A 25,952-nucleotide genomic window follows, 5' to 3' on the forward strand; every position below is an offset into this window, starting at 1 on the left:
AAAGTCTTTCCACCCAGAAGGAGAGTAATTTTAACCTGCTACTCCACTCTATGATATGTAGTCAGGAATCAAGCGAGACTTGGGAATAGACAAGAAACTTCCAATCAATCTCCACAAGCATGAGAAACTGGTAAAAATAATTTTTACTTTTCACTGCTGCATTTTGGGGTTAGTTTAGAGCAATTCCTTAGAAACGGATTCTGAAACATCCCAAGTGCCTGTACAACTCAAAAGGTATCTTTCTGTCAAATAAACTGCTACTACATCAGGCATGCTATCAATCTAAAGTTTCAGTTGCTTCTGAAGAAATTAAATCCTCAAGGACTAAGAAATTATTCTGTATTTTTCCTAGGTTCTGAATGAGCTCCTTCCTCTTTCTTCCAGGTTCTGTGCAAGGCTCCAGTTACGGGAATGTCCCAAAAACCAGTTTCAGTCTGAACAAAGACAACTGTTTTGACTTTAAGTTTACATGTAGATTCTTTTTTCTTAAAACAATCTAATTTTAAGCTATAAACACTGTAAAACACTCCCAACATTTGGCATCCCATTTTATGAAAATCTGCAGAGAGCTCTGGTTGACTGATTATAGTTCTTGAAATATGCTCACTAAGAGCTTGCTCCCTACAAAGTACGAAACTCCCCACAAGCACTACCTGCCAACATCAGTCCCTTCTAACATCAGTTACCTACATAGAGAGGAAAAAAAAATATTTTTTAATGTGTTTTTACCCTTTCTGTACTCACTCTATTGCCAGTGCTGCTTCCCAGATATTAATATCTGGGCCAGCAGTGTGCCCTTGTTGCCAAGAAGGCCAATGGGATCCTGGGGTGCATAAAGAAGAGTGTGGCCAGCAGGCTGAAGAAGGTTCTCGTCCCCCTCTACTCTGCCCTGGTGAGGCCCCACCTGGAGTCCTGCGTCCAGTTCTGGGCTCCCCAGCTCAAGAAAGATGAGGAGCTACTGGAGAGAGTCCAGCGGAGGGCTACGAGGATGATGAGGGGACTGGAGCATCTCTCCTATGAGGAGAGGCTGAGGGAGCTGGGCTTGTTCAGCCTGAAGAAGAGAAGGCTGAGAGGGGACCTTATAAATGCTTCTAAATATCTTAAGGGTGGGTGTCAAGAGGATGGGACCAAACTCTTTTCAGAGTCTGCCCAGTGACAGGACGAGGCAATGGGCACAAACTGAAGCATAGGAAGTTCTGAATGTGAACATGAGGAAACTTCTTTACTCTGAGGGTGACGGAGCACTGGAACAGGCTGCCCAGGGAGGTTGTAGAGTCTCCTTCTCTGGAAATATTCAAAACCCACCTGGACAAGGTCCTGTGCAGCCTGCCTTAGGTGACCGTGCTTTGGCAGGGGGGTTGGACTAGATGACCCACAGAGGTCCCTTGTAACCCCGAACATTCTGTGATTCTGTGAATATTACCAGCAGTGGGTTAACCCACATCACATTTTATTTAAATGACTGTATCTAATTACTCTGTGATTTCAGGGTAGAAAAATAAGCGGGTCTGGGCCTCAGCACAACAAATATAATGGAAAATCCATGCTAAATGCCAGATAGGTTTCCATTTTTGTAGTCTGGCATTTTGGTTCCTCCATTCCTGAAGTCCCAGCAAAACATCCTGTGTTCTGATACAGTTTCTGCCTGAAAAGTCATTTAAAATACACAACTATTTTAAGCAACTACCCTGAAATCTGCATTCGGCCTCTCCAGGTCACCACTTTTAATGTCAGTTCCTCACTTGTTGTCTCTTCCAGTCTTCTTTCCTACTTGCCTCCCACCCCCTCATTCCTTTCCTTCTTTTTTCTGGACCGTTGTCTGATCTTCGCTCAGCTAGAGCAGGCAACAGTATGACTGAGAGGCTACTAGACCAAACCTTGACGCTTTTACAAGCAGGTAATTAGAATTACAGTCTTGAGGGGAAGAAAGGACCCACAGACTTACAGGTTCACGCAAAGACTTTCTTTTCAAAACAACGCTTTAACTCTGGTCATCATGGCTGCTGTGAACTGGAACTATTAAGCTCCTGAACTGAACAGCCTCCATAGCAATTTGTTTTTAAAATCCCAGTTAGCGGGTTTTGTAACAACACCACCAATTCATCGCTCTTGAATATGACATTTGTCTCTTGGGTTTTCCGTCACTTCCTCAGGTGACGGTCTTCAAAGCACTTTCACAATCATAGATCTACCCAGTACTACCTCTGTGAGGTTAGGGCTACTCTGGTACACCGAAGATTGCCAGGGCTGCACAGAGAGAGTAAATCAATACATAGAGCTTGTTTCTTTATCAGACAATGCTGGAGGTGGAAAGGAGAAAGTGATCTAGCCTACGTGTAAGAGTACAGAGGAGAATTACTGTAAATGAACAGTTAATTGTATTAACTTCTCTCTGATCTCACAGTTTCTTCTCCTTGATCATCTCAACCCCTCATAAACTAGGATTTTTTTCCCCTCTTCTTAGCAACTTTGCTCCTTTCAGACTGTCATAACTTAGAAATCTGGAGACAGACACATTTCAAGTTTAGCAGAAAAGCCCAATCTTTCCTCAACACAAATCTACCAGTTTTGCAGCTGACTTTCTCCTTTGCTCCTTTGCTTATACATTTACAGCTCCAGATCACTTCAGAATCCTGCTAAAATGAAAGCAGGATGGGATGGGATGTGCCCAGTGAGGTGGCACCAATCTTCAGCAGCTTAGGCATTAGATCTCTGTTTGATCCTGCCAAATCACACCTGGCAAAGCCTTCATTACCTTCATGACTGAGAATCCCCAGAGCTTTCATTATGGCCTGTGTTGAGCTCACCAATTAACTCGTGAAAAAAAAAAATGTTTTTCTCACATTTAGACAGGAGACAAAAGCCATCAGAATGTATCAGGAAAGGGAGGCAAAGCCATCAGAACGCATCAGGAAAGGGAAGTATATTATTTTTGTACACAAAGTATGAAGCCTACCTCTTTCTCCTGGTCTTCCTGGTTGACCAGGACTTCCTGGAAACCCTTGCATGCCTGGTGATCCTTGCTCACCCTGTGGGCCTGGAGCCCCTGGCCGACCTGGCTCACCAGGAGGTCCTGCGATGGTTCGTGTTGAGACAGACTGGCTTGGAATCTGGTTCAGAATTGAGTTATATCTTGCCATATGACCTGTCAGGAAAAAAGGTCCTCATTTTCAGTTTCAGTGGAGAATGTGGTTCAGCTAAATTTGAACAAGAGCACTGGCAGGTCCTCAAGCCTGTGGTCTGTCATGCTTTGATAATATGAAGTTGTGCACTTACTGGTGGAGAAACAGTGGTTTAGGGAGTACACAGAAAAGGGGAACAACTATTGTGTCAAATTTATTTTCTTGCTCTGACGTGTTTTGGGTTTTTATGTCTATAAAACTTTGTAATTGTTACAGTATACCATAACAGCCTGGAGACAATTCAGGCGTTTTTTTTAGATGCCTGATGCTAATCAGCTCTAGTTGGACATCAATCCAGTTGAACGTAAATCTAGTGTGAACATAAATCACGTCTAGCCTAAAACAAACAGATCCCCTTGGATGCTCTGAAAAGCATCATATTTGTAAGTAATTGTGACAGGAAAAGATCCATTCTAGAGATAGAAGCATATGAACTGTCAATGTACTTACCCTGGATGAGCTGTTCACACACTTGACGAGCAACAGCACGGACCATTGCTTGGGACTGAAGATCACCCTGGATAATAACAGCAGAAGTGTCATAACACAATTTTTTGCATCATTTCTGTCTTGAAAACACTTAGAGCAATGAAAGACATTTATTATCTCTCAGAGATTATAAACTCACAGATGAGAAAAAAAGCCAAGAAATTTCGCTATTTCCCTTGTTCCCATTACTGGTTTTAGCCAGCAAACAGAGGTCTAAGACGATAATCCTAATGAGAGATTTGGGGATATGCCTAATGCTACACGCTTCTCACCTTCAAAACATTAAAGCAGGTATAGATAAGACAATGTTTGGAAAAGAAGGAAAGTTTACCTGATTGCATGGAGAAAACTATTGTGCCCATAAGCACAGAGAAACAAACTGCCACACAAAGCTTTCTGTGAGACAGAAGGCCAGATGAGGGAAAAAATGGTGGCTAACATGAACATAGACTTACCCGCTCACCCCTCTCACCCTTAGCTCCAGGAGGACCCTATGGAAAGATTCAATACAAAATGAATTCTCATTTTGTTCTTGCTCAAGATTTTTAACCCCTACACACGATCTCCCTTGCAATATCATAGTAAAAGGAGAAAAAACAAACAAGGAACAAGATATCAGGAGGCTATGCGACAATAACGAATATACTTTTTCCATTTCAGTACTCAACAAACTGTTCACCTTTGGCAATTACATGGAGACGATGACTTTCTCAGGGGTTTGTCACATACTGAATTCTCTTGTTTAAAATGGCAGCAAGGCCAAGCCACATAGCATTTCACATGGCTGAAATGGGTCTAATTATCACTGAAGAAGTGAAGGCTAATGTGAGACAAAATATCGGTCTGAAATTTGCAGCATTTGCTGCACCAAGGCTCTGCATCCCCTAGGAACAAGTTGTGTGGGGCAGTTGCATCTTCACCTGTGGAGGTTTTTGGAGTAGGTTAGACATCTCTCAGGAACTCCTGAAGCGAGGAGAGGTCTGCATGAACTGGTAATCAGCTGACTGATGCATGGTTAAAGCACAGCTATGCTGGGAAAGAAGCAACTCCTACAAAGACTGCGAGATTATTTCTAGGCCTCTTTTCTATTACTCTACCTTTTGGGAAAGACAGTTATTGAAACTCAGTAATTTTTTACCCACTTATATGTTTTTTCAGAACTACTAGAGTATAAACACTCACAGCAGAGGTCTTACATGACTCAGAGGAATATCTACACTCTAGGAAATCTAGTTCAATATCTGGAACATGTGTTTGGACAGGAACTGAATAGTCAGCATGTTCTACATTGATAGTAATAACTTGCATAGCTCATCAAATCTCCTCAGTAGATTTCATGACTACGCTTAGGAACTATGCAGAACTAGGCATTAGGTTATTATCTTTGCTTATATATTATCAGTCATTTCATTTCATTAACCAAATAAAAATGCTTGCATTGGACTAAATCTCCAAAGCAAACTGGATTTTGGAAAAAAAAAATTATACTCTGCTAATCGAGTCAGAAGTACACACAGCCACATTCTGATGCCTTTAAAAATTAAACAGAATATTTACTGGAAAAAAAATAAGCAGGCTTTATAATTAACCAAGTGGTCAAATGTTAAAATGTGAATGCACCATATTATCTGAACTGTTACAAAGAAGAAGAGGTCCACTGTAAATCACCTCTTTTACATAATTTACACACTCATTTTCTAGTTTCATTCCTTTCTTCTAGTTAAATTGTTTTGGGGTTTTTTTATAACAAAGAAAACAACATCTGAAAGACAAACTTAGTATTTGAGGTTCCTAATACTTATTTTCGGTATAGAGGGTGTAATTTTCCACTCAATGAAACTGACAGTCAAATTTATAATAACATTCTAGAAAAAGCCCTGATCATTAGTCCGTTGCCCTTATGTAAACCCACAGTAACCAACAAAGCCAGTTTTTATTCATACAATATTTTCATGGTTTCAAAATCAGAACAGTATCTTGGAAATATTTAGGTTTAATATATGGCATACTTTAATTTCCTGAGAGTTCCTTGAAGTGAAAATCAAAAAATGGAGAAAGTAATTACATACAGACTACAAATTCACATACTGTTATGTTTTTAACTTCTACATTTTAATCGTGTGTTTTGACTCTCTAATCCCCATATTCCAAACATTGTATGTAAAAACAACAAATAAATTTAATTATGAAGAACGAACAAAGAAAGACCAATATGATGTTTTGTTTAGCCACTAACTGCAAACAGATTACTAGCTGTAAATATTGAGGAGTTCTGTAAAAGAGTGAAGCTAGGATCAGAAACCAATTAACTCCCGATGGCAAATATAGCAATATTAATAAATCTTACTCACAGGAGCTCCAACATCACCTTGTGGCCCCTGGCTTCCAGTAACACCTGGAACACCTGGAGCACCAGGTATGCCCTACATGGAAAAAGAAAAAGAAAATACTTAGTGGTGATGACAATCAACATCCACGAATCCCGATGGCAGAAATAACTGTGTGATGGAGAGCAATTCACAAAGCAGACAGTACACAGACAGTTCTGCAAGTCAAAGACCGGAGATGCTGGGAGAGAGGACGAAGAAGTACATGTTGCAGGTAAAAGACCACCGAAAGCACAGCTGAGAAAAACGCTTGAGAGAAATGGACTTGTGTTGCTTGCTTTCTGAAACAGGCACGGATTGCTGAACTGCAAGACTAAACCTTGTGTTGTTACTACCATGTTCAGCTGTGATGACTCAAGAAATTCTTTCAGAATTGCTTGGCAAATCGTCAATACTATCAGCTGTGTTCACCTAACTTCTTAAATCTACCATAGGTGGCATTAACCTTGCCTAACTGCCCTAGCTGAGAAAGTTGAGACAGATTCTGGAGGAAACATGTCTTGCTTTGAGGGCTCCACTGTCTGTCTGGATTACTCTGTGAGAGCATCTGAATACCTGTGCTCACCTCCAGCCTGCAGACCAAGCAAAACTTGGCAATTCACTTCAACTAACAAACCTAACTTGTGTTTCTTACAAAAATAAAGTCTTGTTTCAGATGTTAAGAGCACTAATTCCTTTCATATAGTGGCGTTACTTGACTAAGAAGAAGCTATCAATCTATTGATGGAACAACTGTCTCCCCTTCCCAAGGGAGACATTTTTTCTTGAGCTAATTAAGAATGCAAAGAAATTACACTGGACAAGGAAGTCCCTGCCAACCCTATGTGTCATGAGAATTTTAACTTCCAAGGAGAATCCTTGGCCTTGGTCTATCTACTGAAGCCTAGATAACAGTGATCTACAATCCTCCCAAATCCTGCTGATTTTTACAGTAACAAATTCCATGGGCAATACTCACCATTGGGCCAGGAGGTCCTTGTGGGCCTGTGGGTCCATCTTTTCCAGGAAGGCCCTATAAAAGAGAATATATGCAATTTTATCAGCTTTTTATATGTACTTCATGAATCTGTTCCATTTCATCTGGAAGACTTTTTTCTCCTGTTTTTGTTTGTTTTTTCTTAAATGATGAATCAGTGGTAGTGTCTTTTGGAAGAAAATTCCATTATGTTCCCTGGGGAGGGTTTATTTCTGAAAAGAAGCTGTAGCATAGCTGATATTTAAAAAAAATCCAACCAGAAGCAGCAACGCAATTTTCACCTCCGAGTAAATTTCCCTTATGACACTGCTGTAGTGAGGTAAATGAGAGCATTCACTTTCAAACTTAGCTGCCACAAGATGGGTCACACTTCTACATCTGTTCTCACTGGTTGCAGCTATTCACAGTCCTACTGATTAAGTGCTGAAAGATGGCAGTCAAGGGTCTGTCTTTCTGCCCAGCAATATTGTACATGTGTACTGGCTATCACCAAGGTCCCAATTCAGGAAGCAGCAGGAATGCTCATGTGGTTTACATTATGAACGTGCTTCGGAGCTTCCAGAAATGAGTGCCAAAAACCAAAGATAACTTGGAAACTGGAAAGCAAGAAAATCATAGAAAAAAGGCTGACCAGATGTAGAATACACTATTAATAAAGTATTCTTGCAAATGAACCATTATGCACATTTTGCATCCACATGCATAGGTTTCTGAACAGCCTGGTGATAAGTCAATTCTTTAATTACTACACAGCTTAAAAAGGAGAAATACGATCTTATTTGTGGCTCAAGACCAGAATATGGAGGTAGAAGGAAAGAGAGGGTTTGAATGCATGAGATACTGACACACACAATAAAGAACATTCTAGGCCTCAGTATCTACTAACTTCAGAAAAAAACATTTACTTCTTTTTCATTTTGTACTTTTTTCCTGAAACTTTACTTCTGACACGGTTCTAGTAATGAATATAGCATGAATTACTAGCTTTATGCTTTACATAATTTGGAAACTATGATTCAAACCTGCTATCATATGGCATTAAAAAACTGGTTGGGGAATATTATCTGCCATGTACCTGGAAAGGATTTTTTTAAATTCCATCAGAAGGGTGTTTCAATGATGAAATAAGCCACATAGTCAACTCGCATTATGTCATCTATGCGTTCTTAGTTTTACAGAATCACAGAATCACAGAATCACAGAATAGTAGGGGTTGGAAGGGACCTCTGTGGGTCATCTAGTCCAACCCCCCTGCTGAAGCAGGGTCACCTACAGCAGGCTGCACAGGATCTTGTCCAGGCAAGTCTTGAATATCTCCAGAGAAGGAGACTCCACAACCTCCCTGGGCAGCCTGTTCCAGTGCTCCGTCACCCTCAGAGGGAAGAAGTTCCTCCTCATGTTCAGACGGAACTTCCTGTGCCTCAGTTTGTGCCCATTGCCCCTTGTCCTGTCACTGGGCACCAAAGTTTTCATAAGGAAATACTTTCCTATTTCACAGCGTAGCCAGATGGTTCCTGAAACTTCAAGAACCAAAGCAGCTCCCCTATCACGATTAGAACTAAAGCAAATGTACCAGCTAAGTGGCATTGAAATAAAGATACTAGTAGTGTCTCTATCGCAGTAGTTTTAAAACATATATCGAGCAAAGATTGCAAGCCCAGCTCAATTAAATAAATTTGCAAAGGAAAGTGAATTCAGTCTTCAAGACTGGTATTTCTAGAGCAAACAGAGAATCATTTAAGGAACTTTGAAATGTGTTAAAAATTATAAAATAGAATTTCTGATATTCTCTGGAAGAAACATTTACTTCTGAACAAGGTTTTGAAAAATTCGACGATAACTATTCACAGTTTTATAAGAACATGGAAGTCCCTAAAAGACAATGCAAGCTAGAGTTGTTTTTGTAACAGTAAGACTTTCAGGAAGACTGATACCTTCATATTTACAAGTATATTTCACTTTTTAAAGCAAAGATCCAGAATCTGTCTTTATTTTTGATCAGTCCTAAACCAGGATGAAAACTGGTTGGACCCTCTTAAGGGTTTAATTCAACTAGGAGAGAAATGTAGAGCTTTTCACTGACTTCTAGGACCTAGTGTGGATTCACACAAGCTTCTAAAGAAAAATAATCCTGTGTGTCACTCCTTTCTTCTATCCCACTCGAAGAGCAGAACTAACAGTGTGATTAGAATTACATTGTATTTTAATTTATTTCACTATTTCTTTCTTCTGAGCAGTATTCTTACTCTTGGCTGCTCAAGAATCATCTCCTCTTTATTCTCCTAGGATTCATTTCTTTTGGCACTGTGTTTGTATCACTTGGCCACAAAAAATTGCCTCCTACTGTATTTGCTAGATGTGAAACTTGCTGTTTACAAATGAAGTCAAATAGAGGTTTGGTTCAAGAAAGAGTACGGCAATACCTGTTCTCTCATGGAGGTGAAAGACCAAAGATATTTGTGCTGCCAAAAGGGTTTGAAGATGATGTTACTCAGACCATCCGATGGCCAGAATGGATCTGATACTCATTCTGAACTTGTGAGCAGTGAGCAGAGAAGATTAGTAAGTACCAGGAAATTGGCAGGAAGACTGGGAATGTGTTTCTTCTGGCTCTTTCTCCCATTATTTTTGGTCTATGTAACGTAGAAAAAAATAGAGCACTGTGAGAATTCACAAAGTTGTATTCAGAGCACTGAAGTCTTAAAGATGTTATTTACTCTCCCATTTATTGAAGTCTCTCCTTTGCTTAACCATCTCCAGAATGACTGGGGGAATTACATAGCACAACAGCACTTTCCAATGCAGTCACATGTATTTCTTGCATATCTTTTCTTAATTGATGGTATTTCTCCTCCAATATTTGCAGTGTGCTATTTGAGATTAACATCTGGAAGGTAATACTCCCTTCCTTGTGTATCTGTGTCCCTTTGACTCTGCCTTTGCTTGGAAATGAAACAAGTCCTTAGAAACAAAGATGTGACACAGCTCGTATCTACATACCTAACTGCATTTCTGAGGCTTTGTGGAAAAGAACCAGGGGTTCCTAGGGGACAACAGGTTGAACACAAGTCATCAGCATGCCCTTGCAGCACAGGCAGCTGACCACACTCTGGCTGTAGGAGCACAGCCAGCAGGTTCAGCTGCAGGTTCAGGGAAGTGCTCCTTCCCCTCTGTTGAGCGTTTTTAAGACTACCTCAGGAGTGCTGTGCCCAGTTTTGGTCTCCCCAGTACAAGAAAGACTGGCATGCTGGAGCAGGTCCGATGAACAGCCACGAAGATGTTCAGGGGCTGGAGCACAGCACACATGAATAAAGGTGGAAAGAAGTGGGTTTGCTCTGCTTGGCAACCTTATTGCTGTCTAAACTACGTAAACAGAGGCAGAACAGATGTAACCAGACTCTTCTCAGAGGTGCACAGCGATAGGACAAGAGGCAACAGACACAAGTGGTAATGGGGGAAATCATGATTAGGAAAAAAAATGTTACAATGAAGGTGGTTAAATTAATACTGTCATAGGTTGCCCAGAGAGGTTGTAGAAACTTTATACTTGGAAGTGTTCAAGAGTCAGCTTCACATGAACCTGAGCAACCTGATCTGATCAAACCTGTTTTGAGCAGACTGTTGGACTAGATGACCTCCGACAGTCCCTTCCAACCTTAATTTTATGATTCTATAAATCCCACTGAAACAGTGTGCATCTAAACTCCCTACTGGAATATCTTCTGATCTATGCTTTCCCCTGAACAACGCCCTGAAAGAGCTGGCCCAGCTCAACACTGCCAAGAGGAATGACAAGCATTAGACTGCATAGGTCACTAGCCAATGCTCAAAACCACGTTTTGGTAATATTTAATTTACTAGCCTATAGAGAAAGGCTTTGTGTCTCACAGCGGGTCTCGTTGCCCCCCTGCTCTCAGAGTGAGCTGAACAAGAGCCATTAGGAACTGAATAAATGTTTAAGAGACTGAATCATCCTCTCTATCAGTTAGAGGTATCTTACTGCAGACCACTGTCTTCAAGCAGGAGAAGGCAGCATTGGTCATGCTTCTGGACTCCAAACTAGCTGCAGTAGCTCAGCAAGAGAAATCAGTCACTTGACAGTTTAACCCTCTGGTCCCTAGCAGACGTATAGCACATCCAACAGAGTTTCCTCCAGAACTTTTCAACCTGCTTCTTCCATGAAGAACCATGCCTCTTTGCCAAGGAGAAGCTTGGCCAGGGGAAGATATACCTGAGGAAATCACCAGGCGACAGCAAGCAGTAACAATGCCACAGATGCAAGAGATACAAACTTGAGAGTCTGAATAATGGAGATCGCTCCCTACATTGTGTCATGAAGTGTAACATTCTTGCCACTCAGGATGATATATTAGGCTTCTCTTGTTGCAGCTGTGTAGTTCTGTCCTCTCGGGTGGCCTGCACTTTGTAAGAAAGAATAGGGATTGCAATTGGGACCTGATCTTGGATAGTGGCCATGGAGATATGGGAAAGGGAAGATCTTTTTCCCCCTCTACCTACACATCTAAACAAGGGCTAGACTCTGCTTCCAAACTCTGTGCTCTTGGCTGAAAGAGATGAACCAAAAGCACACGAGAATCTAATTATTGCCTGCATACTCATCAGAAGCATGATGTCAGTCTGGATTGTCCCATATTTCAAGCTATAGCAATTGTGCAATTCACGCTATAGCTTTCAACATGATATGCTTGGGAGAGTTGGTGGAGAAACATAATCTGTTCTCTTTAGTAAAACCTTTCTATATTGCCAGCTGCAGATGTGGGACAGTAAGAGAGGACACCAATCACAGCCTCAGCCATAAAATAAAGTTTTCTACTTTATAAAAACTTTTAAGTCACTCTTAAAAAGCTGAAAGCTGATGAGAGGCAAGGGGACTGTTCCTAGTGTGGAGTCTGAGCTGTAGATTTAAACCAATTACGAGACAGGTTTAAAAATACTATCATGCATATACAGAAAGTTTGAGTTATCATCAGAAAACACATTTTTTACTCTGATTCATCCTTCACGTGTTATTTTTATTACATCCCACTTTTCTTCATAGGGAGGGTATTTCATTATGAAAATGATCTTTGTGTGAATTCACACAACTGACAGGGTAGATGCTCTGTTTCTTAATGAGGCACTAAAAACCATGAAAAATAAATAAAACAGGAACTAAAAAGCAGAAGTTCAGAAATACAAAGAGAACCCTTATACACAAATTCTTGAATTAAAACATTAAGAGGGAAGAAAAGAACTTCTCTTAACTGATTTCAAAAATAACAACAGAAATTATGAATGCTAGGAATCAAAACAAAAAGGAATGACAAAAAACTGTAAAAGTGAAGTGATTCCAACTACCAGCAATTGGAAGGAAAAAATGTCCACTCCAGGACTTCTGGAGTCTTAATATCACATTATCCCCAGTTTAGCAAAGCTCTTTGAGATCTCCCAATAAATATCAGTCCTGTGCTTAACTCACATTAAAATCAGTGTGATTTAGCCGTCTGTTTAATTACAGCACTGGTACCACTATAATTAAAATATTTCAGTGAACAATAAATACTAAAGAGGAAATGATAGGTAAGCTAAGAGTAACATAGAAAATCTCAGTTCTAGTATTAAAATACCTGCAAAACAGTTTGGCATCTTGGCTAACAGGAGGAAGCCCAACAAAGGGAACATTATATGAAAAGGCAACTTAATTCTCAGGAATTTTCCAGTTCCCCTTTGCTGTGGCTGCAGTTATGCCCTTTAGAATTATGCTTTTCTCCAGTGCTCAGCCTTCAAAGAGACTCCGGTGAAATCACTGGTTTGAATCTTCACCCATTAAAAGCAATTTTATGTTGTCATAACTTCACAGGAATCAAGTGAGTTACAACACCATAAAATTAGTATAACATCATTATTTGTTGCCATAGAAATAATTGCTGCTGGACAACACTGCACAAGGGTCACACAGAGACAATAACAGGCTAACAGAGATCTAGGCTATTTATCCATCTTCTCTGATTAACACCAGAAGAAAGGGAACACCTGAACCAAGCACAATGACCATATCTATAAAACCTGGCAATTTATGTAATTGTCCTACCTTATTATAGAGAACACTGGGGTCTCCTACAGAATAAGCACTGCATGACCTTTGCAGAGTGTATCAAAACCCTCTGCTGCACTAGTTCTCCCCTCGGCTTTTCTCAGACATACCATCTCTCTGAAACAACCTGCTGACTTCCACATGTGGAGAACTACATCAGTTCTGAACTGCCGGCGGCTATCAAGACATGGCTGAGGGCCTCCACTGTTGAATATAAAATTAGCTACAAAGTAAAAACACAGAATTTTTTTCTCCCTGAACTGCAGAATGCTCAGTGTCCTTCGTGATCAGGAATGCAGAAAGAGGAGGCACACACCGCTCACATGTACAGTGTCTAGCACTAGGTCACCTCAACCTGGCTAGGACCAAGGTTAGACAGCATGGTGGCAAAAATCCCAAACCCATCAGGTTCCAGGTCTTTACTAACACCGAGATGAACAGGTGACACCAAGCTTGGGGAATTTAGGGAGGGAAAAATTCCAATACAGTCAAAAAGAATACATTAACAACATACAAAAACAAGCGTCCAGACAGAAGAAGGCATCATAGTATTATAAAATAGGAAAATGAATACGTTTACCTTCATATTTCACCACAACTTAATTAAAAATTAGAAGGCTATTCATCTGATTAGAAGGTTATTGATCTGATGATAATGTTGTGTAAATCTTTATCTTAATAAAATTACTATATTTTCTTGATTTTAGAGAAAAAACATCTATGCATTGCCCAAAAAGTACAGTAGCTTCAGTGGAACGACTTCTATACATAAAGATATGCCAATGCTTAAATTCATAATAGTGAGCTCAAATACACATTTTACTATAAGGACTTTATTTTTATAACAAGGTCTCAGGCTAATGCCAGAAAACCAGAAAAGGCCCAGAATTCTCTAAAGTTCAAGTTACATTAACATATCCAAAACAGGATTATGAATATGTAGATCTTGTTCAAGTAAAACCAAAAAGTCCTATTTAATAATGAATTTCTGCCGTAGACAGTAACCTAGTATTATGCTAACAATAACTTTCCAGCGCCTACCTAATAACGAAACAAAAATCTCCCCAAGGAGACAGAGAGGAGGACTTAGAGGTTTAAGTGCACACATGAATATGAAGATTTTTTTTACCAGTTCCTAGACAGACTGTAAATATCTTCATTTGTTCTACCAGAAGCAGAATAAGGTTGATTCAAATCTGATATTATTCTTCACCTTTTACTTATGTCAGCAGTTTCTACAGGGATAGTTTTACATTCAATATTAAATTCCCTTCTTGTCTCCTTTATTCATTAATTAGCTAGAAAGCAAATTTAGATCATTGCATTGTATTGCATGCTAATTATGTGCCATGTAACCACCGTCTAATTTTAAGTGGATAAGCAAAGGGTCTAGTTGGCAGTGCTGGACCCTAGTGATATCTACTCCTATCAAATACATCAGACACAAATATAGTGCATGGCTCCCCTTTACTCGTCCAGTATTTCTCAGCCTGAACTACCAGATGGCAGGACACTCCACCCTATCTCTGCCTCCCCTGCTGATCGGCGCGGAGATATGGGTCTCCAGAAATGACAGAATACAAGTGACATATAAACTATAATAGATCAACCACACTTGCAAACATATCCATTACAGAATGGAAACTCTTAAAACAAATGCAAAATATGTTCATTTTACGTTACCCTTTGACCTTGAGCTCCATCTCTTCCGGGTGAACCTGATGCTCCTGGGATACCCTAAGCATTATAAAAGGAGGGCAAATTATGAGATCAGGTTAACAGAATCCAGCTAAATCACTTTTCAATGAAACTGTATGACTTGCTTTTGGATAAATGTTCTGGATAAATGGAACTGTGGCGTTCAATAATGGGTGGGGCCATAGAAGAAATTCAGTAAAGAACGCATTTCTGTGAAATAAGAGATGGTTAAACACACATTGTTAAAATGCACAAGCTTCACACCTCCTCACTGCAATTCTCTGCTAAGAACACTGACAGTTTTGTCAAGTCAGGTTTCCTGTGCCACTAAGCTGAAAATAGAGCTTGATTTCCTACATCATTCCATCGTTGTGTCAGTGTAACTCCACTGCACGACATCAGTACCTTAACCTAAACATACAACTGCTATTTCTCTATCATTGCTAAAACGGAGCCTGTTACCGTATTTTTTGAAGTCAGTGCAGCAGTATCAAAGGGGAAGTCCTGCCTGAGTGGCATTACAAGTTACGTCCAGCAGTTCCCCGTTGTTCAGGTGAAATGTCACTCTCTGGCTCATGAAGTCTGCAGAGCAAGAGTCTGGGACCATTACTGCAGTGGTCCAGAAGGTTAACAAAATTGATTTATGAGGAAAGGCTGCATGAGTTTACTAACCCTAGCACATATGAACAAGAGGGGGGAACCTGGTAACAACCAACAGATACTGGAGGGATACAATCAGCAGAAGCGGAGCATCTGAAAAGGGAAGAGCAAATGATCCCAGAATGCAGCAATAAATTGGAATGCAATCTCCAGACTAAATATCAGACACCAAACTGAGTACTGAATACTACAGCTTTTTAAGATGCCGATCTTGTGAAAGATGGCATCAAAAAGATTAAGTGCCTGATCTGTCCTCCCACGTAATTCCAGGAGGAATTTAATGGATTTAAAGTGAAAACAAGCAGATGCTGCTTATTCACTGTGTAAGTAGAAATCTAAGACTGGATAATTTTTGAGTCTATAGAGGCCCAATTTCAGTGTTAAACAAGGTCAAGAAAGCAATTGGTTCTTCAGACCCTGAGTGATTTGGTCACTGCACATCAGCATAGCATAGATTCCTCCTGATTCTAAACCTCTGTTCAAATTCACCCCAACAACACGCTTCTCAGCCGTTTTGAATATGTGCCCTAAATTCACAATGATGTCAATTCAACAGTCAAACTTCGTAAGCGACAGGTTAAAAAATAACTTAGGGAATACCTGCAGGCCAGGAAAACCAAGATCTCCTTTCTCTCCCTTTTCACCTGGTGGCCCCTGTAAATTAAGAATCGCACACAGTAAGCCAAATATGTGGTTACTTTCCTATTTTTAATAGTTGCTTTCAGCTTCTTTAAAAAAAAAAAGCAACCAATAAGAAAACAGACTATTCTTCCCGCTGAAAGCAAACCTACAGACTCTATTTGCAAAAATGTAAATAAAGAATTTACAACTATAGAAAATGAAGAAAACAAAACTCATTATAAAAGACTTCAGAATTAACCTAACAAAACTATAGCGATTATGTTATAAAAAAAGCTGTTTATTTTCTTTTCTTCTCATTGGAATTTGTTTCTCTTTAGCCCTCAGAAGTATTTCCTGTAATGCTGGAACCAATGGATTTCTGTAAAAACTAGATGTGTTTCTACAGCACATATGCATGACAAAGATATAGTTTTCTAGATAATAAACTAATATTAATTAAATTTTATGCAGAAACACAAATTCTCTATCAAATAACTACTGTTATAATTAATGTATTCTGTATTATTCTCTAATGACATCATCATCAAGGATGTACAGTTTTGGTAAATCACTTCATTATATCGTACAGCAGTATCATATAGATGGAGTAAAAAGAAGAAAATATATTATACTACAGTAAATTCTGGAAAATGTCTAGCAGAAAAAGATGTGCATCTGCTACCTTTCAAGGCTTGTGTGTACCCATCTACCAGAGATGTATAGAAAAAAAATATTAGTGCTGCTGGTTTATTTTTCTACCAATGTGTCTTTCTGATGAAATTCTGAGACTTTTTTCACGACAGCATTGCAGACTCCAGGCCTAATCATTTCCTCCAATGACAGACTGTAAGTGTAGTGAATACTATTGCTAATTTTGGCAGTAAATTTGGTGTTCTTGCTTGGGCATACCTTTCAAGCCAGAACTGATCTGCGATGAGCAACACCACAACCAGAAAAAAAGATAAAATATTAACGTTTTGGTTTGAGGCCATGTTACCACCCCCACTGCAATTCTTTTCACTGGTCTCCAGGCTTGGATGCTAACACCTGGGTCATATTCAATCTGTGATCAAATCTCTTCAGCTAACTAAAATTTCAGATGCAAATAAAACCAGGAATGTTGGCATTGAACCCACTTCCACTATAGGTTAAACACATATCTGTGGTTTCACCTCAAATATTGAAATTCAGATTCTGATCAGGACATCAAAAGACATTTCATTCTAGTCTAAGATATGTGCTGTTCAAAACATAACCGGAAAGAACCCTATTCATTGTATAAGTCTCACTGGAAGCCCTTGAATAGAAAGTCCACTGGGTCCTTGTGGTCCTGGAGGTCCTTGCGGTCCGGGAACACCAATTTCACCTCGAGGTCCATCTGGTCCCTAAATGAGCACAGCACATAAGTTAAACTCTTATCATATGGACAAAGGCAGCTTCTATTTGAAGAATGAAATACCAATAGACTCAAAAACATCTGAAATATGGGTTAACATTTGACTGAGCAGTTAGAGTTCAATTTAAAACTGCCTGGTTCCTTATAAATACATAAAAAAAAGAAGATTCATGCTGTGACAGTAGCATTCTGATTTTTATATCTTTTATCAAGGAGAAAACAGGATAAGCAATTGTTACGAGAAGAGACACAACAAATGCCAATGGCATTTCACTCTGCCTTTTTTCGTTTGCAACATCAGACAAAATCTGCAATTCATTTCAAGGTTTACGCACAGCAGAGATAAACCAACAACCCATGCATCTGACAACTGTAAAGTGCTGTACAAAGTACCTTTGGACCTGGATCGCCACGATGACCTTTGGCACCTCTGACACCTGGACCACCCTGTGAAGCACAAGCACAGGACTTGCTGAAAACCAAAACTCAAATAAACAAAAACAAAATCCAGAAAAGCCCAAACAGTTTTTTCTTGTTCTTGAATCAGTGTTCAGGAATCAGTGAATATCCTGTCCATATCCTTCCACTGGAGTAATTAAACTGAGAACGTACTTAAGTGTGGCCATACACAGGAACAGATTTAAACACAGATGTGACTACTTTCTAGAGCCAAGAATGCACACCACGTAAGCATCAAAATAACACTGAAAGCTACAATAGGGATGGAAATGTATACATGTGGTCAGCGGTTCCCTTCCAGTTGCTGAAACCTCCTGCACATCTGTCTGTTCTCACCAAAATTACCACACTGGTTAAAAGCTGGGTTTCCAATGACTCGGGAATATTTTTCAGCAAGGACAACTCCAGGATCTACTAGACTTACCATGGTTTAACTTAGAGCTACGCTTAAGTAAAATACTCTTTTACCTGTTTTTCTCTTTTTTGCTTTCTTCAGCGATGACTACATCTGTTAATCATTTATTAACCAACTGTTGCATATATCTATGGATGGCTGCCATGAACGTGTTTTGTATATACATGCCGCATGTGCTTTGTCCTCTGTGACAGCATAAAGAAAGAGGGTTTTTCCCCCACGTTTTTCAGATCAGTTTCCCTCTTCCCCCACCTGAGTATATTGCTTAATCTCTTGGGATATGAGCTTTACAGGGATTCTGCCCTTACTCGTACTCAAAAAGGACCTTGTACAACTAGGCGCCATAATGGAATAGCGTTCTTTAGAGTCTACAATAAGTACTTCTAAAAATAACAACAGTTACATTAAAGACATAAAAATAGGAAGTATGCTTATCAGATTAAGCGCATATGTAATGTCTATGAGACTTCAAATAGCAATGTCAATAACAGAAACATTTGGAAGTATCAGAGTACACTTGCTCTTCAATAAAGGTAACATGATACTGTCTTTGTATGTGTGATCACAGAGCAGTTTTCTACTCCTTGTCCCAGCTCCTTCAGTCTTCTCCCTTCCATCGCACAGCTCTGTGGCCACGATCCATCCCATCAGAGTCAGTTTTTACCCTAAAATCTCATCCTACCCTCTCCACAGGGCCATGTTCCTGTTGCCAGTTCCCAAATTCCAGGTCCTCACATTTCTGCATTGCAGCCCAGTAGCTCTCTCTGCCCTTTCTCCTGCCTCTGCCTTTCTCCTACCTCTCTCAGATTAAAAATTCCTATGCAAATACTCAGCAAAATAACTGCAACTTCTCAATATAAGCAAAGTCAAACAGTTTTCTCCCATTTTGTTCTCGGAAGCAGATTACATTTTTACTGAGTAAGAATATATACTTAAAAATAGCCTGATGTTGAGTAATCATATCATATGTTTTACGACTCACACTGTTTGGTACACTTACCCATGTTTTAAATGCAGTATCCTTTGCTTGGTAAAAGCACAAGTTCCAGAAAAGCATTGATTTAAGATTAAAACTTCGCAAGAGGCTCCTTGCTTTTTCTCATGAACTTGTTTTGGTCATTATTCCCCAGCATTACTAAGCTTGTGTGACTAATTTTGCAATTTCAAATTTTTCATTTCTTTGGCTTCTACTTCTAGCCAAGAATTCCTGTTATGCCTTTTTCTCTCATTTTAAATAACTTCTTAATAGCCAATGCTTTCCTACAGAAACAGTTCTTAACTGTTATCAAGCCATCTCCATATTTCTTTTTAATAATTAAAGCCTGTGAAGCACTGAAAGATTTTCATTGCAATTTCCCCAGTCCTCCAATATATTTTGTCTTTTTCCTCACCTTCTTCAGTTCTGCAGCACTCCTTTCAAAATGTAGGCGTAAGGTTGGTGGACTATCTTACTTTTACTTTGCGTGGGGAACTTCAGACAGCATGATCAAATTCTGGCAAAGATTAAGCCATAAAAACAATATCCCATAATGAAATCTGCCTGACAATCTTAACTCTAAATGATACTTTGTCTCACCCAAAATGACCCAGTACCTAAAAGAGCTTAAAAAAATATTTCCAGAGATAATATCCCACAGAAATGGAAGCCTTTTATTTGGAGTCTTTTTAGTCTAATGCCTAAAACTGGCTACATGGTAGAATCCTGATCCCTTAGACAGAAAAATCCTTGGCTTAGAGAAAAGTCACATGACATTTTAATAACTTGGAGCAGTATTGACCAGACACAGCACATGTGACTTTCTGACTTTTCGTTGGCACAGAGATGAACACTGACTTTATTCTTTTGCTCTGATTTTCCTAGGCCTCTTACTTTTTTCCCAGAGCTATGCCATCTAATTATCTGGCAAAAAAGTATCATTCATAAGAGGCCGAGTTCCAGAATCACATACTCCCCTGCCTACGCAGTGGGTTTTATGCTTGATTTTAAACCTCCTCTTGCATGGCACTATATGCTACTCAAAAGACCGCTAAACCTAAATGTTATAAATAGAAGTACATTATTTTACTGCTGAGTTAAGCTTTAGCAATTCCTGATCTGTATATGCTTTGAACTATAGTAACATGCATCCTTCCAGTCAAATAATTTTTAAACATTTTTCATATTATTGTGAAAAGTGGTCAAACTACTCAATTTCAGTTGCATTTTTGTGTGAATTACCCCATTGTCTTTGTCACGGAACACAAATTGTGCACCTATATACAGAAATTAAAACCTTAATCCATACTGGATTTATAACCTACATTCAAATAGGAGAACAGAATAATTTTTCCTTGTTCAAGATACACCTCTTCTGTGAATTTTCTCCCAATTTCCTTGTCAAGTTTTTGTATCAGAGCCAAAAGAACATTTCTTGCAGAAAGACTAACCTCTGAGTTGTTGCTAGGATAAATGTCGACTAGGATGTACTACATGAAAGTCTTATGTGCAAGTTAATTTTGTTGTTGAACACGTATCTCATGTAATTTGCATACATTACCCTTTTCAGAAACTTATTTTCCTTAGCATTCTTCACTGGCTCTTTCTCTTCAAGGAACTTCCAGAACACAGTAGGAGCAGAGAAATACACAGTTCAAACTTGTTCACGAGACGGCCTCATCTCAAGCTAACTTAGCAAGCAGCCCTAAGATGCCAGAGCTATTCTAGCTTTGAAACAAAAACACATGACCATTCTACAAACATACCAGTTAGGATTCTCATTAAACTAAATCAATAATAGACCACTGCAAACAGAGCCTACAACTTTTCTAAATGGCTAAAATCAGCCTTGGGATGTGAGACTGAGTCATCTAACTTTAGTGATCTGTATCTCAGTTGTCTGGTCTAATCCATTATCTAAGTTCTTCTACAAGGCCGTAAAGAGAAAGGAGATCTGTCCCATCTTTCTAAGATACTATGCTGAGATGGAAGGAAAGTTAAGTAATTGTCATCTACAAGAGACTATTTAGTTCCACTGGTTACACAAGAAACTTAGGTATACATTGACTTAACATTTACACAGTAAGCACTTAGATGAGTGCTATCAAAGTATCACCACAAGGTACAGGTAAAACTTATAACAATGTGTATTTCATCATTCACTGGCAAGCTAGAAAAAGTTTCAACTCAACTTTCACCAAAGCCAGTTCATTTCATCCTCTCTTCTTTTCACAGCTTTTGAGTACCTCTCTGCCACTGGGAGCTCTCAGAAGCACCAGCATTTTCAGTTATGCTTTTCCAAAGCCCTTTCCAAGGGCTTTTAAAACAGAAAAGTCTTCTTTCAACATTTATCACACAAGTGGCATTGTCACAGCCCTGTAAACCGAGCATTTCAGAAACCTAAACTCCAAGCTACACTTAATACACATATGCTTGAGTAGATGACTAACAGGTGATTAAAAATTTGAAAATAAATGGCGCTAACTATGACATATTTGCTAATGCCACAGACAGGTAACAGGATTCAAGGTCTAAAGATTACCCCAACTGCTTCAGGTCTTGATTAAACCATTAAGAATTTGACTGACTTACTGGGTGAGAAGGTTTTTTACAGCATATTACTTGGCATCTTTGCTATAAATTGAATGTAATTCTATCTTTTTGTCAATACTTCAAACCCTAGTTCAACCTTATTAGTTACATAATGGCAGTATATTCACATGTCTTGGAATAAAGGTGGCCAGTGGATTATTTGGCACAGTTGACTCTAAACCTTAATAAAACCTTACCGGTGGTCCAGGAGGTCCAAGGGGACCCTTATTAGCTTCTGAACAGGAACAAGCATGAGGAAGAGCAGGACAATTTTCCTCATCTCTCTAAGGAAAGATCAAGACAGGAAGAGAATGTTGTCCAAAACTTCAATTTCAGCAGTTAAGAATTTTATGAATCTAAGACATAGTACTGTGTGGATGCCTCAAAAGCACCCACTTGATTTGGAAACATACGTCACACTAACTTTCCATAGGACACTAATCCGAGCAGACTTGGGCTTTTTTGAAAACTTGTCGCCGCCCATTTCCATTAAAACATTTGTCTCAAATGGGAAAGTAAAAGGTAAATTCTACAGCTATTGAAAGAGGTTTCTTACCAAGCCAGGAAGCTCACAGCATTTGTCCCGATTGGCCCACGAGGTAGCACAAACAATGTCAAACATCTGTAACTGCAGCTGTTTCAAAACAAGGGTGATGTACAAAATGACTGTTAGTTGTAAGACTGGTGCGAAACAGAGCCATAACAAGAAAAGCTACCTTGATTTAAGCACTCAGATTAGACAGAGGAAAGGCTAATGACTTCAAGCAGCTAGCCTCAAATACGCCATCTTAAATGGTAAAGGCTTGTGTTCTAGCCACATCGTCTGAGCTATCAGACATTACATGGATTGAGCAAGCTGGTAAAGGTTAAATGCTGCAGGCATTTGTTGGATTATCCCCACCTCCTTGATTAAATTCCTGATTTTGCCCAATGGTGCCTCCTGATACTTTTTTCTAGCAAGAGAGGCATCAAGACTAAGGCGAAAGAGAACTCAGCTGCTCAAAACTACGTAATTTCTCTTAACCCATTGGTCTGGTGCTCAGATTTTATCTGGGAAAAGGTCTCCTGTAGTCTATTACTTACACTGGAGCCGAGCCACGAATAATATTTATCATGTTCTCCAGTTTTATTTTACTTTACAATATGCCCTCTCTTATCCATATTATCCCCAGGCAATGAAAGTTTAAGGATGGTGAAAAGCTTGCTCTACACATGACAACACGGGGCAGAAAAGAAAATTCCGACCACAGGTCTGGGAATGTGGTTTGGACAAGAATTTAATCTACAAGAACACACACATTTGGTAAAAATAACAGCTGTTAGGTACTCAGAAACAATATACTAAACAGGAATCAATGGTAAAACCAATTGTCTCCTTTACAGCCTTGAACTGAACAAAAGGGTCTACAGAGATAAAGCTTTCTTCTGTTACTATTTCTATTCATTTTACATGCCTCATTAGTGTGCATACTGAATAGAGAGGGGAATGGAACAGAACATCCCATTAAACTAACCCCACATGTTCAAAAATTTGAGGAACTGCTAGAGATAGAACTCTCTTTGGTTTTGCTCCCATTATTATTTTCAGTGACATTATTTTAACTCTGGAACAGAGGAGTGAATTTTCTTAAAAATGCATTGCTTCTAAAGACACTAAAATTAACTACATATGTGCAACTTTGGGTTTGCCTCATTTTTTTTTCTTATATAAGTGAACTATTATATTTTAAACAAAGGAATACTTCCATATACATAGACATTCTTCTTACCTGCCAGCAGATTAGCTGGTTTGTGGATATGCTGTACTACAGATGCAGACACATGTGAGCTGGCTCCTTGCTAAATGCCTTACACAGCTGAGGTGCAGCATGAAGGCAGCTTTTGGACCCCTGGTTTGGCTCCACAAAGGCCTGTCCTGAATCCAGCAAGTCTGTGTCCCTGGCTATGTCAAATGCAAGCTGGCTCCAGGTGGGGCTGCTTTTAGATGCCTCTTCACTACACATCCCAAAGCTACTAATTCCAGGAGGACTCATTAGCTTGAGCATAGTAGCACATGAACATGAATGAACATACCACTCTGGGACTCAGAATGACCTTGGGCATTTGCATGATACTACACTTAAGCAAATAAGACATATCAGAAAAGGAGTGCAGAAACACCTGAGCTGATTGTTCAGAAAGCAGCTAAGGTTCAGAATTACTATTGCCATTTTTTCCATAACCCTGTCCATCCCAAGCTGTTTTGTTATTCTGAACAACAGATGGTTGACAGCACTGGCTAAATTTATGCAGTCCTACATAGGCGGTATATGCATTCATTTTCTCTGGATGAGACAATCTAGACAGCCATAGTGATAAAGCATGTTGGTGTAAAATAAAGAGCAAATAGACATTCCCTGAATTGCTGTATTCACCATCCAAATGTTGAATGACTCAGTATTCTTGTTTTAAAATATTATGTGGGTTGCTCTGACTCAAGCTAAATAACTAAACAAAGCTTTCTTTGCCACCGTTAGACATTTATTCATAATTCTCTCTATTAAGAGTGATTTCGCTTTCTAAATATCCAGCCTTGCAAGCAGTACCAGTAAGACAGAAAAGTCTGCCCACCCTCATCTGATCAGGCTACAGTTCTGCAAAGATTTCTTAAGAGCAGACCTCATCACACATTACTTTTTTTTAACAGTACATATACACAGAGGTTAAAGAAGTTAAATTTAAAAGAAAAGGAAACATCAACTAAGTGAAGGTTTGTGAATTGTAAATAAACAATGTTGTAAAGCTGGACTTTTCATCAAATCTCACTGAAAGAGTAAAGAACATTACTTGCTGCCTGTCACGGTCAGGTTTCATTGCCCTAGCTGGCTGGAGTGCCTAATCCAGAGATGCCTCACTATGAAGTGATATTAAAAGGGCTAGGCACCGTTAGCCTAACCCCCTTTTTGCCCTCTCTATCTCTACTTCTGCCTGTTCATTGAACTGTTCCACACCAGATGCATCAATGGGAAAAAAAAACCCTCTGATGCAATTACAATCCTTCAAAATTGAAATGTTTTGCAAAATTCAGGTGATCGCACTGGATTAATTTATTTAAAAAATACACTAAAAACACTCTGACAATGGTTAAACTGTTCCATGTGAATACAGTCAGAATAAAACTTCCACAATTTTATTCCAAAATAACTGCCTGTCTGTTTTTATTTTATGTAATAAGCATCTCTAAAAGTAAGATTGAAGAATTTAATGAAAATACAGCTAATGAAAAATGAACTTTTCAGAACTATCAACAAACCCCAACTTCCCTATAAATTCAAAACAATTTTCAGAATGTTTTACAAAAGTGAATTTTTGTTGTTTGCGTGCCTTCATGAACTTCTTAAAACTGTGAAGATAGTGGAATGGAATAAATCCCAGTATTCTACTTCCAACAGTGGCACAAGTGATATCTAATGAAGCACAAGGGTGTCAGTCATACTTCTACCTTATAGTCTACTAGCTTCCAAAGACTTCCAGATCATGGATTTCCTGCCCCAGATTGTTGACAAACTGTGTTTCCCTTTCATTCACTTGTCCGGGCTTCCCTACAATCTATACAAATACCTGGCACCCACAAAATTCTACAGCAAGAAGCTGCACTGATCCACTACCTTGTGTGAGAAGAACCTCTATCCTGCCTCCTACTACCTTCTTTTGATGCACTCTGATTTTTAGAGGAAACCAACTCACTCATGCCTTACATGTAACTATTCATACAAGTTCTACTAAATATGAATAAAATGTGCATAATGGAGACTTTAAAGAATGATATTTGGGTGCTTTTTTGATCTGATCTGCTTCTAATTTGGTATATGTGGTAACACTTGAAGGCAGCTAAACAGTACTATGGAGTAAAGAATTTTCATCTACTGCTAAACATTTGTAGTCTTACATCAGTTTTACAGTTCATTTGACCAAAACCAAATTTTTCAGTGAGTGGGCAGTCTGACTTATCGTTTATAGATTCCTGG

The 25,952-nt window shown here is 39.2% G+C and overlaps 1 protein-coding gene across 4 annotated transcripts in view; it reads right to left on the bottom strand.

Annotated features, from left to right (window-relative positions):
* Positions 1-25,952, bottom strand: part of COL14A1 (collagen type XIV alpha 1 chain) — a 130,268-nt gene that overhangs the window by 10,630 nt on the left and 93,686 nt on the right. For all 4 annotated transcript variants that reach the window (XM_075415625.1, XM_075415626.1, XM_075415624.1 and 1 more), the window contains exons 35-45: positions 22,502-22,579; positions 22,143-22,229; positions 17,897-17,950; positions 17,397-17,492; positions 16,087-16,140; positions 14,812-14,865; positions 7,017-7,070; positions 6,023-6,094; positions 4,127-4,162; positions 3,633-3,699; positions 2,957-3,145 (exon numbers count right to left, since the gene is read on the bottom strand). In XM_075415625.1, the coding sequence (XP_075271740.1) occupies positions 2,957-3,145; positions 3,633-3,699; positions 4,127-4,162; positions 6,023-6,094; positions 7,017-7,070; positions 14,812-14,865; positions 16,087-16,140; positions 17,397-17,492; positions 17,897-17,950; positions 22,143-22,229; positions 22,502-22,579 (841 nt within the window). The remainder of the gene's footprint in view (positions 1-2,956; positions 3,146-3,632; positions 3,700-4,126; positions 4,163-6,022; positions 6,095-7,016; positions 7,071-14,811; positions 14,866-16,086; positions 16,141-17,396; positions 17,493-17,896; positions 17,951-22,142; positions 22,230-22,501; positions 22,580-25,952) is intronic.

This window comes from Opisthocomus hoazin, chromosome 3 (genome assembly GCF_030867145.1).
Source record: "Opisthocomus hoazin isolate bOpiHoa1 chromosome 3, bOpiHoa1.hap1, whole genome shotgun sequence".
Lineage (NCBI taxonomy): Eukaryota > Metazoa > Chordata > Aves > Opisthocomiformes > Opisthocomidae > Opisthocomus > Opisthocomus hoazin.